This window comes from Brachycentrus maculatus, unplaced genomic scaffold, assembly GCF_059751285.1.
Source record: "Brachycentrus maculatus isolate JH-2025_06_01 unplaced genomic scaffold, ASM5975128v1 h1tg000015l, whole genome shotgun sequence".
Lineage (NCBI taxonomy): Eukaryota > Metazoa > Arthropoda > Insecta > Trichoptera > Brachycentridae > Brachycentrus > Brachycentrus maculatus.
This window is the reverse complement of record NW_028280769.1, coordinates 1,065,154-1,080,000: the sequence shown is the minus strand read 5'-3', so window position 1 is coordinate 1,080,000 and position 14,847 is coordinate 1,065,154. Positions and strand designations below refer to the sequence as shown.

The 14,847-nt window shown below is 29.2% G+C and overlaps 1 protein-coding gene across 2 annotated transcripts in view; it reads left to right on the top strand.

Annotated features, from left to right (window-relative positions):
• LOC148313323 (calbindin-32) overlaps nucleotides 1-14,847 on the top strand; it is a 175,231-nt gene that overhangs the window by 142,664 nt on the left and 17,720 nt on the right. For both annotated transcript variants that reach the window (XM_088264057.1, XM_088264047.1), the window contains exons 8-10: nucleotides 1,192-1,275; nucleotides 6,451-6,506; nucleotides 8,601-8,646. In XM_088264057.1, the coding sequence (XP_088120183.1) occupies nucleotides 1,192-1,275; nucleotides 6,451-6,506; nucleotides 8,601-8,646 (186 nt within the window). The remainder of the gene's footprint in view (nucleotides 1-1,191; nucleotides 1,276-6,450; nucleotides 6,507-8,600; nucleotides 8,647-14,847) is intronic.

Below are 14,847 nucleotides of genomic sequence, written 5' to 3'. Positions count from 1 at the left end.
TTATAAAGAGTTTATGTGTGGGAAAATCATTACTAAATACTTCGTTGTGATACATCTCAATATGATATCGACGCCTAGTTATGTTCTTAGTGTTATTCGACTACTGAGTCTTGTATTAATTAATTATTCAAATACGATAATCGTTTTAAGATAAACCTTTTCCCATGAGGGAAGTAATATAATACATAAGTCTAATATTATAAGCCATACGTTTATAAATTATTCACAAGTGGGGGGGCAGAAACGAAAGTGACAAGAAACCTTTTAAGCAATCATCCCTCAACAGTGAATTATGGTTGTAGAAACAATCTATTTCTTCAAGTCACGCTTACTATTTAAATGCATGCAAGGCACGAAATTGCTAGTTTTACATCGATATTTCAATGCTGTGGGACATTTATTACAACTCTACACAATATCCGAGTTCCCGGGTTTGATTCCTATGGGGGGGTCAAGTAAATATAAGTAATTTTTCACTCTAATATTTATTCAATATTACCCTGGACTGGTACCTGAAGTGGAGACCCGATCGCCTCCCCTTCGTGTGTAAATAATGATCAAGATAACACCGTATATATATGACGCAGTACCCTATGCACCATTGGGGTGCGGATAGGGGTTCGATCACCGTCGCCTTATTTTATTTGTCCAATGCCATCCGGAACACCTCCTGTAATACTCCAATCGCAGTCTTCCCTTCTAACCCTTGTTTGCACCCAATGGTGCATAGGGCACTGCATCGTATAGAAGCAGTGTTATCTCGATCGTTTAATAGACGAAGAAAAGGTGATTAGTCTTGCGCTTCAGGTACCAGTCCAGGGTGGTATTAAATAAATATTAGACTGAAAAATCACAACGCCAGTCTACCCAACTACGAAATGGCGTCTGTCAACTTAGTTAAGAGATAAATCAATGATTAGATCTACAAGAAAAATTATTGTCTTTTGCCCCATCATTTAATCAACGTTTGTCGATGGAGCATTTATTATAAGAAAACGAGATTAATTCTCGAAACATTTTCCATTTCGCTCGTGTTATTTAAATATTTCATTAATGCGTTCACGTATAAAAAGCTGAGGAAATATTTACGATGATAATGAAGAGGATTATTCAATTTTGTTTCGGGAATGTTTGTTGAAAAGGTTCTATGGAAATAAATCCCCCGTTTAATAAGGCGCTTTTGTTTTACAGAATTTTCTGCGAGATCTGCTGAAGGAAGCCAAGAAAATTAATGACGTCTCCGAGGACAAGCTGATAGAGTACACGGATACAATGGTAAGACAATAATATTTCACGAGATTAGAGAACTAAGTTTGGGTACTTGATCCTCTTTACCAAATGTATATACATTCAATTCTACAACGCTGTACCTATATAGGAATAATCTCAGATGCTTCCTTCGCGATATTCTAGAGCAGTGATCGTCAAACATTTTTAATCTTGTACCCTTATGCAAAAAGTAATTTATTATTCTTCTTCTTCTTCATAATGTAGGCCTTGTGGCTTATTTTCAACCTTTCATGTAATCTTGATATGTATTTTGTACACCATATGAAAATGTGGTTTAAAAACGGAAAAAATGTGAATATTCATACATGTTGATTTTATTTTCCATAGTTGAAATTCAAATGTAACAATTTTGTTATGTTAGCGGTAATATGTATTTTTTACACTACATGAAAATATGATTTTAAAAACGGTAAAAATGTGAATATTCCTAAATTTTCTAATGTTGTCTCTGGTAAGTATCTGAAAACGAGAAAAAATACATCGCAAGTAGCCGCAATAGCTAGCGCAGCGACACGACCGCCACGTAAGACGATCTGGGCACTACTGGTGCATTAAACATGCTAAGACATGCGCGTATATACAAAATACGCTAAGCACACATTGAGAAACGTTTGTGTATTGGTGATTTCATCCCCGATTTTTTCACAAATTATTTATTTCCGTCGCTGCAAATTAATAACTTTATATTTTAATACTTTCATGTAATACATAATTAATTACGGAGGAATAAAAAATACTGAGCCCATATCTATAATATTCTTTATTGATATTCTCATTATAGAAGTAAAAACATAGCACAGGGAGGGGAAGGTTAAGAGCGATAAGCTACTGCGATATCAATTCTCAGCTGTCAGTACATCTCTTTGTCGTCTTTCCGGATGTCATTTTACCTATGGGTTGGCCATGCATTTTTTTTTTATCAAAAATAGAAATATTAGTGTTTTTAATATTTACACAAATATTTCAATTTCATACTATTTCTGTGAGCCTGAGCGGCTCATTATTAGAAATAGGTATCAAATTGTGGTAGAGTGGGTTCGAACCGAGAAACTCTGGCTTAAGAGTCCGCGACACTAACCACGGGACCACAACCCGATACAATGCAATGTGGGGAAATCTGGATGGTTCCATTCTCCTCACATCCGCATACCATTTTCTTCTTCATTGCCTTCCCCACCTAACGACATCTTCGATCTTGCATATCTTCTTATCCTGGTGTTCCTTATTCTATCTCGTAGACTTTTGCCAGATATGCTCATTAGAATTTTAATTTTTTACACTATTGGCGCATTTTGTTACTGCGGTGTCCGCTCTGCAACTCGAAGTGCGCGTACCCTACTTTAGAAACCACTGTTCTTGAGGCTAAATGCTTGAGTGAATAACTCGACGCATAATTATTCAAGAGGAAATCAAATACAGATGTTTAGTTGAAAAAGATCGTACGAATAATTTAACGGTTGATTTTAATTCCGTTAAATAAATTATACAGGTGAACTTTGATACACTCATGCTCTAGCATATAATACTACTTAAAGTTTTAATAATACTAGTAAAAAATTATGTTTTAATTTATTTAATTTAAGTTGTTTGATTTATAATACTAGTAACTAACTAACTAACTTAAATTTATTTTTATATAATAAAACCCTTATCCGCACCCCAATGGTGCATAGGGCACTGCGTCATCTAACTAACCATCACGCCGCTTCCCCGCAGGGGTAGGCAGAGAGAATAGAGCGCCACACCACTCTGTCCTTGCAAACATTCTTCGCCTCTTCCGCGTTCATGCATCTCCTCAAACATACCAGCCGATTATTACGACTCCTAACCTGACCACTTTCAAGTATTTGGCATACCTGATCGTGCCATGTTTTTCTCGGTCTTCCTCTGCTTCTTTTCCCGCTAACATTCGCCTCATAAACTTGTTTTACCGTTCTTTCCTCGCTCATTCGTTCTACATGTCCAAACCATCTCAACACACCTTTCTTGATTTTATCGATAATGCTTATCTTAGCTTTGCTTTCCTTCCTTATTTCACTATTCGTACATCTATCATACATCGTTTTGTCGCACATTCTTCTGAGAGATCGCATTTCGACTGCATTCAGTCTACTTTCATCCTTCTTTTGCCAACTCCATGTTTCACTTCCATACATTAGAGTTGGAACCAGGACTCCGTTGTGCACTGCCAGTTTAGCTTCCGCTGATAAGTTTTTATTTGCTATAACTGATTTCAGTGCACCATTCACTTTGTTCCCAGCATTCACTCTCCTTTCTATGTCTTTATCAATCTTTCCATCCCTAGAAAACATACTACCCAAATACACAAAATCATCTACCTGTTCCAAAATCTCTCCGTTTACCACTACTACGTTTAATACTAGTAATACAAGTAAAATTTATCTATGTAAAAAGAGTTTATTGCATACATGTAATGGCATGCAATAAACTTTTTCTACATATCATTTTAACATAAAGAGAGATTTTAATATAATGAGGAGAACGTGATATGCCCTTTTATTTATTTAAGCATATGGACATGTGGAGCGGATGGATAGCGAGAGAATGACTAAGAAAATATATGTGGTGAATGTGAGAGAGAAAACAGAACGAGGACGACCGAAAAAGACTTGGTACGATTACATCAATCAGAACCTAAAATTTGAAAAAAAAAACTTATTGTTGAAATATAAACTTATTAATTTTTTCACTTACCTTGAATACTTGTCGGCACAAGAAGTTTTCTTTCACAGGAAGCAACCTAAAAAAAAACATCAAAATTATTTATAAAATATTCAAAATAAACAACGATAAAAAAAAACAGTTTGGATGATTTGGAATAAAAATAAAAATAATATTGAAAGCTACTGCTACAAAAATTACTGAATTGATTTTTTTATTCAAAAAATAAATTCGTGTAAAAATATCACGCTTCTTCCCCGTATGGGTAGGCAGAGAGGACGTCCCCGTATCGTGGTATTTACCTATATACAATATTCAAATTATGCTAATGGCGCTAATCTGCTATTTTGGTGGACATCCTCAGCTAATCTGCTATTTTGGTGGAACCTAACATATGGCGGTGTCAAAAGTCTGCGTAATCGGAGGGCATGTATGACTAGATGTATGGATATGAAGGAGGCAAGGAGTGTATGTCAGGGCAGAAAAGTATGGCGTTCCATATTTTCTGCCTACCCTTACGGAGAAAAGGCGTTATGGTAGTAGTAGTAGTCAATTCGCATTCTTTAATATACATTTATAATTGTTTTTTTCTCATATGTATGTTATTTTTTCATAAATACAACGAGTCTTTTCAAAATATTTGTACTGCATTTATTTGACTCTGCGAGAGGTCATTTTTAAGATTGTTATCATTAATATCTTAATAGAGAAAAAGAAGTTATTGGAGATGGATAAGTAGAAGTCTGGGCTAGTGTGTGAAATACACTTGGGCCTAGTATAACACGGATGTATCAATTGTTTTTACACGGTTTCAGAAAAATTAATTTATTGAATAATATGTTGTTATTAAAAAAATTAAGTAAATATTCATATAAACTATCTAAGATTTTTTTTGGAACGCAAACCCTAATTATGTATAACTTCAAACTTTGTATAACACGGGTTTTTGTGGAACCATATAACCATGTTATAAGAGACCCGAGTGTAATTTGGAAAGAATCTCACATATCGCTCATTCGTTTCAAGAACGTCTTTTATCAAAAATCGTCAATTTTCAGTTAAGCATGTTTTGAAATGCCCAGAAAATGTACTTTATCCTAGCAAAAACGGTATATTTTTACCTTAATATTTACCCGCTACAGGGCAGAAAGTGTTTTTTTTTTGCATTTTGAAGAAAATGTATTGTTTAATAATTTTTTTAAATTTACAAAATATTTTTCAAATTGAGAAAAAACATTCAGGTTTTACCTAATTTTCTTTTTAAATTTTTAAAATTTTTTTTACTTTAATTTTTTTTTTAAATTTACAAAATATTTTTCGAATTGAGAAAAAACATTCAGGTTTTACCTAAAAATATCTTTTGCACAGTAAAAAGTTCAATATTTTGATATTTATATTTAATACACTTGATATTTATTTTTAATACATTTGAATATATTTTTAAACTTTAAAAACGATCTCCTGAAAACTCAAGTATTTTGATATATGACGTTGTTGAAAGGAGTGAGTGATATATAAATGAAGATGTATGCTATTGTCAATTTAATTTATTTAAAATTTTCATCAAATAGATGACAGCGCTGCCGCTGAAATTTATATTGTATGTAACAATTGCTGCCAAAAATGGAGCCTAAAAAAAGAGTAAGAATTTTTCAAATTTTGAGTTGAAATTTAATCGTTGGTAATCACAAAAGCCAGCTAATGATACATATCGCTCACTACTTTCAAGAACGTCATAAATCAAAAATCGTCAATTTTCAGTTGTGCACGTTTTCGGAATGCCCAGAAAATGTACTATATCACAGCAAAAGAGGGATATTTTAAACTTAATATTTACCCCCTACAGGGCATGAAGTGTTGTTTCATTTTGAAGAAAATGTATTCTTTAATATTTTTTTTAAATAAACCAAATATTTTTCAAATGGAGAAAAAACCTTCAGATTTTACCTTAAAAGTTCTGTTCATAGTAAAAAATTCAATAAGTGGCTTGATATTTATTTTTAATACATTGGATTATATATTTAAACTTTAAAAACGTTCTCCTGAAAAATCAAGTTTTTTGATTTATGACGTTCTTGAAAGGAGTGAGCGATATGTAACAAGTTTTATAAATACCCAGACTTCTATATTTCCAAAACATTAATTTCTTTGCCTCTTTTGAGATACAAAAAACTCTATTTTATTTATTAAATCTGCAGTACATTAATTTTTCGATCGTTTGAACTGCGACCAAATAATGTGTTTTCGAGTCTATTTATTATCTTGTGTACAAAATGTAGTATTCTTCAAGATATATTTGAGTGTTTTCGCTATTCAAATCTATTATGTTCACCAAGGCAAAAAACAAAATACGTAAATAACGCAAAAATAGCAGTTTCTACATTTTCTGTGTTAGGTTTCAGTTAACATAAATAAGAGATAAATCACGTCTATAAATGTAAATAAACCATTAATTTATATCAATTTGTCTCTTTTCAGCTCCAAGTGTTCGACGCAAACAAAGATGGCCGACTCCAACTATCGGAAATGGCGAAGTAAGTTTTTTTCAGCTGGCAACACCATTTATCTTGTGGCAACACACAAATTTTTTGTTCGCGGTCTATTCTGGAAAGAAAACTGACAGTCGTGGTCGTTATTAGATTTTTCGTATTGTTTCTTTTACAATTTCAAGTGTAATTGAATTAATGACGACAAGCTGGAAAAATAGTAATTATTAAATGTGTTTTTGCAAGAATACGAATCAAATGATGTTTTTCTTTATAATATGGGTACTTTCATGGAGAATTAATGTAATAAAAAGGTATTAATTTTAAATCAAACACAGATTTTTTGAGTCTACTAAGTTGTATTTTATTAACAAAAACACATAGAAAATTATATTGTGACAATTGTTTCGCCTTGTTAGGGCATTATCAAACGAATGTCAAGATCAAATGGACTACGGTCCTTATGATCTTCACATTCGTTTGATAATGCCCTAACGAGGCGAAACAATTGTCACAGTATAATTTTTTATGTGTTTTTGTTAATAAAATACAACTTAGTAGACTCAAAAAATCTGTGTTTGATTTAAAATTAATACATAAATTAAAATGGAGTTCTACAAATTAAACGCCAAATCAATAAATAATAAAAAGGATATTAATGTAAAAAGGCATATCTCGTTTCATGAATTTTAATTTTAAAACAAAGTTATGTGATTCTTGGCTAGAGATAATTAAAATGTAATTAATTCTTTATTTTAAAAAATAGGTACGATTATTAATTTTGTATCATAAAATTTAATACATGTTTTTTTAGTATAATTTATTTCAATCTTCCTGAGAAAATAACTCTACGAATTTGAATAATAAGCTTATTAGACTGACTCATCATCACGCCGCTTCCCCGCAGGAATAGGCAGAGAGAATAGAATGCCACACTAATCTGTCTTTGCAAACAATCTTCGCCTCTTTCACATTTATTCATCTCCTCTTACCTGACAATTATTCCAACTTTTATAGTAGAATATTATCACGTTATTCCCCAAAGTTGATGCCAAATAATTAGTCTATGTATCTATCTATATATCTAATAATTAGTCTATATATCTAAGAGTTCCAAAAATTGAGTAGTGTGGTTGTCAATCTTAGGTAGAATTGGTGAATGTTACACGTATGTAAAGTGATCACTTAACTTAACCTATGATGTATGTCATAAGCCCTGTAAAGACTTTAATATTATTCTTCATCTAGATGTCAAAAATCAGAATTAACAAAAAAATAAAAACTTCTTTTAATAATCATCGAGGTTTTCATAAAAGTAAATTGCATTAGCTGCAAAATGCCATTAATTCAAAGCTCAGCTCAGTCAAGTGAAAATCTACAATCTGAAATGCATCTTATGTTTAATCAAAGAAGATATTATATTTTCCATTTTATGAGCTTTCTTCTAAAAGCGAAGTAAGAAAAGCGTCTTCATATAACAGCTTTTGTATTTTTTTTTGTCCTGTGAAATATCTGAGAGAAATAATATTATTTTGAACTTTTACATGTTTTTCAACCTTCATAGACCAAAACGATAAAAGTAACAATAATTTATAGATATTGAAAATCCAATATTTTTTATGCAATTTGAACATTGTAAACAAAAAAAAAATCAATTTCCTAAATGTGTGATTTCGAAATACTACTACTACTACTTCTACCATCACGCCGTTTCTCCGCAGGGGTAGGCAGAAAGGATAGAACGACACACTCTTCTGTCCTGACATACACTCCTCGCCTCCTTCACATCCATACATCAAGTCATACATGCCTTCCGATTACGCAGACTTTTGACACCGCCATATTTTAGGTTCCACCAAAATAGCAGATTAGCTGAGATGAGATGTCCACCAAAATAATAGATAATTTGAATATTGTATATGAATACCACGATACGGGGACGTCCTCTCTGCCTACTCATGTGGGGAAGAAGCGTGATATTTTTACAGGAATTTATTTTTTAAATAAAAAAAAACAATTCAGTAATTTTTGTAGCAGTCGCTTTCAATATTATTTATATTTTTATGCCAAATCATCCTAACTGTTTTTGTTTATCGTTGTTTATTTTGAATATTTTATAAATAATTTTGATGTTTTTTTTAGGTTGCTTCCTGTGAAAGAAAACTTCTTGTGCCGACAAGTATTCAAGGTAAGTGAAAAAATGTCAAATAAAAATATAAGTTTATATTTCAACAATAAGTTTTTTTTCAAATTTTAAAATATATTCATAATCAAAATTTATGCTTAAAAAAATGTTTAAAAAATATTAAAATAAATATTTTTGCATATTTTTACTAAATTACCTTAAAGCCTATTTGACTGAAAATAAGGTATGAATGAAAGCTTTCGACTAAAGCTGTTTAGTTATTACACCCGTATTTATGTCGAGTTCATGGATAGAAATTGCAATAAAAAATATTCAATACATTTAATTTTGCTTTTTCGTACTAACGTAAAATGCTCAACCCGATCATATTTTTAGGTCGGTGAAAATAACGATTATTTTTGCTTAAAATACTATTTTTAAAGAAATACCCAAAAATACTGACAGCAGTTTTATTCGTATTAGTTAAATTTCTTTATCTTATTCTACATTTAAGCTCATGTGAAGTGTTATCTTTTTTTTAAATAGTTTACTTTTTACATAAAATATATATATATATATATATATATATATATATATATATATATATATATATATGTATATATATATATATATATATATATATATATATATATATATATATATATATATATATATTTATATATATAAATATTTTTATATATAAATATATATATATATATAAATATATATGTATATATATATATATATATGTATATATATATATATATATATATATATATATATATATACATATATATATTTATATATATATATATATATATATATATATATATATATATATATATATATATATATATATATATATATATATATATATATATATATATATATATATATATATATATATATATATATATATATATATATATATATATATATATATATATATATATATATATATATATATATATATATATATATATATATATACATATTATGTAAACATATTTACTAAATTAACGAAGATATAAAAAAAAACTTTCAAATCCTTTTTAAATTCATTAAATTTAGCAATTAATTTCTTTAAAACTAAATTAGGAACATGTACTTAGAAATTTGTTTAAGAAACGTTCTTTTAAAAATATGTTTAAAAACGTTTCATCAACTTTATGTAATTTAATTCATTCGTTTATGAAACTATCTGCAATTAACGAAGTTGAAAAGTTTAAAGGCTTTCGCTTTCATAGTAAATTCTCTTAAAAGAGCTTTTAATGTTTTAATAACCCGCTAAAGCTTTTAATGCTCCGCTGTTGGCCGCTATCAAGGCGCAAAAATGGGACATGGATAATGTGACTATATTATTGGATTTTTTGTACGAAAAACGGCCTTTAAAAAAACTGTTTAAAAACGAGTTGAAAGGTATTTAAAACAAAACTATGTTTGAAAATAAAAAGAGGAACATCCATGACTAACTTTTAATTAAATTCATGGAGTATTTTCATCAAAAAATATTTTTTTAAATATTGATGTTCGCTCTAGGGCGTTCTGTTGATATACTAGTTTCATGATATTTTATAATATTGATTTCAATAGGAATCAAACGTGGAACTGTAAGTGTGAGTTAGTCACATGCGCTAAGTATTAACATGTAGAAAAAATTATCGAATACTTGAAAACGGACTCAAAACACACATTATACCATTTATGTACATACTCGTAAATACAAATATAAAAGTTCGTTTGATCAAAATCTTAATTCTCCTAAAGTTATCTACCGATTTTTTTGAGATTGCGCCTATTTTAATAAATATTCAAACATTCAAACCCTCTTCCTCACTCGATGGTGCATAGGGCACTGCATCATATAAACGCAGTGTTATCTTACACACTTCTGCAAGGGTCACAACCCTCAGCAATGAGGAATAAGACGGAGAAGAAGAATCTTACACACGAAGGAAAGGTGATCACCCCTTCGCTTCCGGTGCCAGTCCAGGATAATATTGAATAAATATGAGAGTGAAAAAATTACCCTTTTACCTGATTTTATTTGACTTTGATATTTATTTGACCCCTATCCCATGGGAACCGAACCCGGGACCTCCAGTACGGTGGCCGAGTGTGCTGACCATTACACTACGGAGACTGACTATATATTTGTGACAGGTTAAAACATACATAAAAAAATATAAGCGAAAAACTTTATTTCGAGTAATTTTTTTTTTCAATTTTCTATCCAGAACTCAACATTATATTAGATCTGAAACTAGAAAGGCCTGTTTGAGCTTTGAAATTGGAATCACAAAATGAGGTTAAAAACAAAAGAAATTTAAATTTAGACATCCTCTGTTTCAGTTTCATTATGCGGTGACATTCCATTCTTTCAGTTTTCTTTGGAAAATGAGACAAAAACATTTATTATTTGAATTTCAATTTAAATTTTACGTCCCGTAATTAAAATTTTGAATCTGAGACCACTTTCTTTGTTAAAAATTTAATTAGTGAAAAAAGGCTTTCTCGACATCTGTTGTAATGGCTTTGTAATATGTATAAAGGAAATTAATTTGTAACATTGCAGTACCTACGTACATAATTCTTTGAAGAAAATTAAATAAACATTGATTGTTATTTTTCGTAAATATAAAAACTGTCGATCGATTTCAAGATTAAAAAAAAACATATCTAACAAATATTTCTTAAAACTCTTGATTGCTTTATGGTATCATAAAAAGTACAGAATACAATTATTTTGGGTTGAATTTTGTTATTTTTGCTCCTTTTCTAACGTTTTGGTTAACATAATGATTTAAAAAAATATATATTTTTTGAATTGCCCTAATTTCGTGGATAGACATTATGATTAAAAAATAAATATAAAACAATTGTATAACACCAGTAGTTTGAGTTAGTAAACATGACTAGTTTTGAGAACTACAGATGTTCACATTAATTTGAATTTTCATATGTTGATAATAAAATCTATAGTTTTTGAAACAAGTCGGGTTTATAGTAATGAATTTAAAACGAGATTTCATTATTATATTTAAATAAAACAAATATGTTTTTATTTAAAAAATATATATATACCTGTTCACCTACTAAGGGTATAATAAATAACATTTTACCTTAAAATGAACAGCATTAAAAAAAATAGGTCTCCGTATGTGAAAGCCTTTTTATCTAAATAAATTTTGGTTACATATTTATTATAATGACAGGTAATTAACCTCGAAATTATTTTATCAAAGCTTTAAGAAACCTTATTTTAATATTCCAAAAAAAGCTTCTCTCCAAATGCATGTGAGCACCATTAAAAATGTAATTAAATCCAAGCTACTGGAATGAAAGCTCTTATTAGAATGAATAAAAATGCTTTTAAGGCTTGAAATCTTTACAAAACTTTTAATTGAGTTGAAAAATACATTAAAAATACATGAATACTTCTGGGTTACATATTCATTCACAAACACTTACAAAATATAAAAGTATATACAAAAATTAATGACTTAAGTACATTTAACTTGTTATGTGTTTGCACACACGCACTAACAGAAAATAATATATTATACAAAAACTAATGACTTAAGTACATTAAACTTCTTGTGTGTTTGCGCACACACTAACAAAATATAATATATTATACAAAAACTAATGACTTAAGTACATTAAACTTCTTGTGTATTTGCGCACACACTAACAAAATATAATATATTATACAAAAACTAATGACTTAAGTACATTAAACTTCTTGTGTGTTTACGCACACACTAACAAAATGTAATATATTATACAAAAACTAATGACTTAAGTACATTAAACTTCTTGTGTGTTTGCGCACACACTAACAAAATATAAAATATTACACGAAAACTAATGACTTAGGTACAATTAACCTTTTATGTGTTTGCACAAAACACAGATGTAACAAAATGGATGGTTCAAGATTTTATTGATATCTCAACATAATTGAAGCATTATTGAGATGAGAATTTCGGAATAAGTATTAATAGGGATCACAGCCTGTCAATGGCGAATTTGGTCAAATCCACCAAATTCTGTTAAACATGATATATTTTCAATGACGTCACTCATATAGTTTGCTGGAGTGTCAACTCTGTTTAAAGACCAAGTTCTAAATGTCTTTTATATATAGTAAATAAAAAAAATCGACTTGTTACAAACTTTTTGTTACACCTGTATATAAATACTCGTCACAAAAATAATTGCATCTCTGTTGTACTGCTATAAACGTGCACAATCTATGACAATTCCTTTCCTACGCCTTACTTTCCCAATTTTACATTTAAAATTTAAAATTGTAAAAAAAAGAATAATATGATATAATTTAAGTACAAAATTTCACAATTGTATTTATCAACAAATTAGTATTGCATTTGTGAGCTCTAATATTTGCGAGCAGTGCAAGAATTTTCTAAATATTTTAGATATTACTTTTTGACAATGCCCAGACTTTTTTTCATCTTTGATGAGATGTCAAAAAATAATATGAAAAATACATAACTCCTATGATTGGAGATAATCCAGATTTGTGAAAAAGTATTTGGATACACTCGAAATGTTGTAAATATTTTGAGAAAGTAAAAAAAACGTTTAAAAAAAACACAAAAAATGCCAAATAACATTTAAAACAATCAAATTGTTGTTACCAGTATATGAAAACCTGTCACTAGTAATAATTTAATATTTGTTGTACTATTATCAAAACAAAATCATTTATTTTTTGACATCTCATCAAAGATGAAGAAGAATTTGGAAGTCTGGGTATTTACGGGGCTTACGACCGTCATAGGCTGGTTTAAGTGATCACTTTACACACGTGTAACATTCACCAATTCTACCCATTATTGACAACCACACTACTCAAATTCTTGGAAGTAAGAAAGTAAGTATTCTTTAAGTACTTCCAAGAATTTGAGTAGTGTGGTTGTCAATAATGGGTAGAATTGGTGAATGTTACACGTGTGTAAAGTGATTACTTAAACCAGCCTATGACGGTCGTAAGCCCCGTAAATGCCCAGACTTCCATATTCTTCTTCATCTTTGATGAGATGTCAAAAAATAATATGAAAATAACTCCTGTAATTGGAGATAATCCAGATTTTGTGAACAAGTATTTGGACACACTCAAAATGTTGTAAACAAAATCATTTGATAGATAATTAATTTCGTAAATTTGGAAGAAAACATATTCATTCACACTTATAAACAAAACTTGACATAAATACTAATGTCAAGTTTTGAATAAAAAACACATTATTTCTCAAATCCCAGTAATGAATTTGAGTCACCAAGTGACATTTGTCAGTATCCACATAAACAATTACTCAATCCCATTACTACCAATCTATCCCTTCTTACCTGCACACTTTCAAAACACAGTACACCACCTCCAATGTAAGCACTGTCTCTCCACTAATGTCTTTCTTTTCCAAACATGCACAATCTATCTTCTTCCTTCTTGTCTATCTGCTCGCCTACCCATGTCTGTCCAATGCCTGCTATAGGAAGGAATGGAAGTAAGTCCCCTTTCCTGTGTTGCTTTCTGTAGTTAAGTTTTTACTTTGTCCATTTTACACGAATATCAACATAATGACTCATCAAATATACAAAAAAACAAACAAAAAAAAATGAAAAAATAATTTTATTTTATTTATTAGCCTGTTCTTATTTTAAATTAGCAGTATTTTATATTAAAGGCTTACATTTTGATGATTTAGTTATATTCTAAATAAAATAGTTGCTTTGTATAATTTGATGAGTCATATTTATTCTTATTTATTTTTCTCTAGTTACTGTTTTTTCAATGATATATCATTGTTTGCATAATATTATCATTCTTAATGTTTGCGTAATACAAAATATCATAAAAACATTGATAAAAACTTTAATAAAAAAAAACTATTATTACTTACATACAAACATATTGAATCACTGATTTTATGTAGTACAATTTTGATTTTGATAATTATAATAAAAAATACTTTATTGGTTATGTTTTATTATTATCGGAACATCATTTGAAAAATCACATTAATATTATTTTTATGTTATATAATTTTTATATTGATTTTATATTTTTTAAATATGACTTTAAATATTTGGTTGATATGACATATGTATATTAGAACTTCCATTTAAAAAAAATCGTATATTTTTTTTATGTAATATAATTTTGATATTAATATCACTTTTTTAGTCTTATATACTAGAACTATATATTTAAAAAAAAATCAAATACAATTCTCA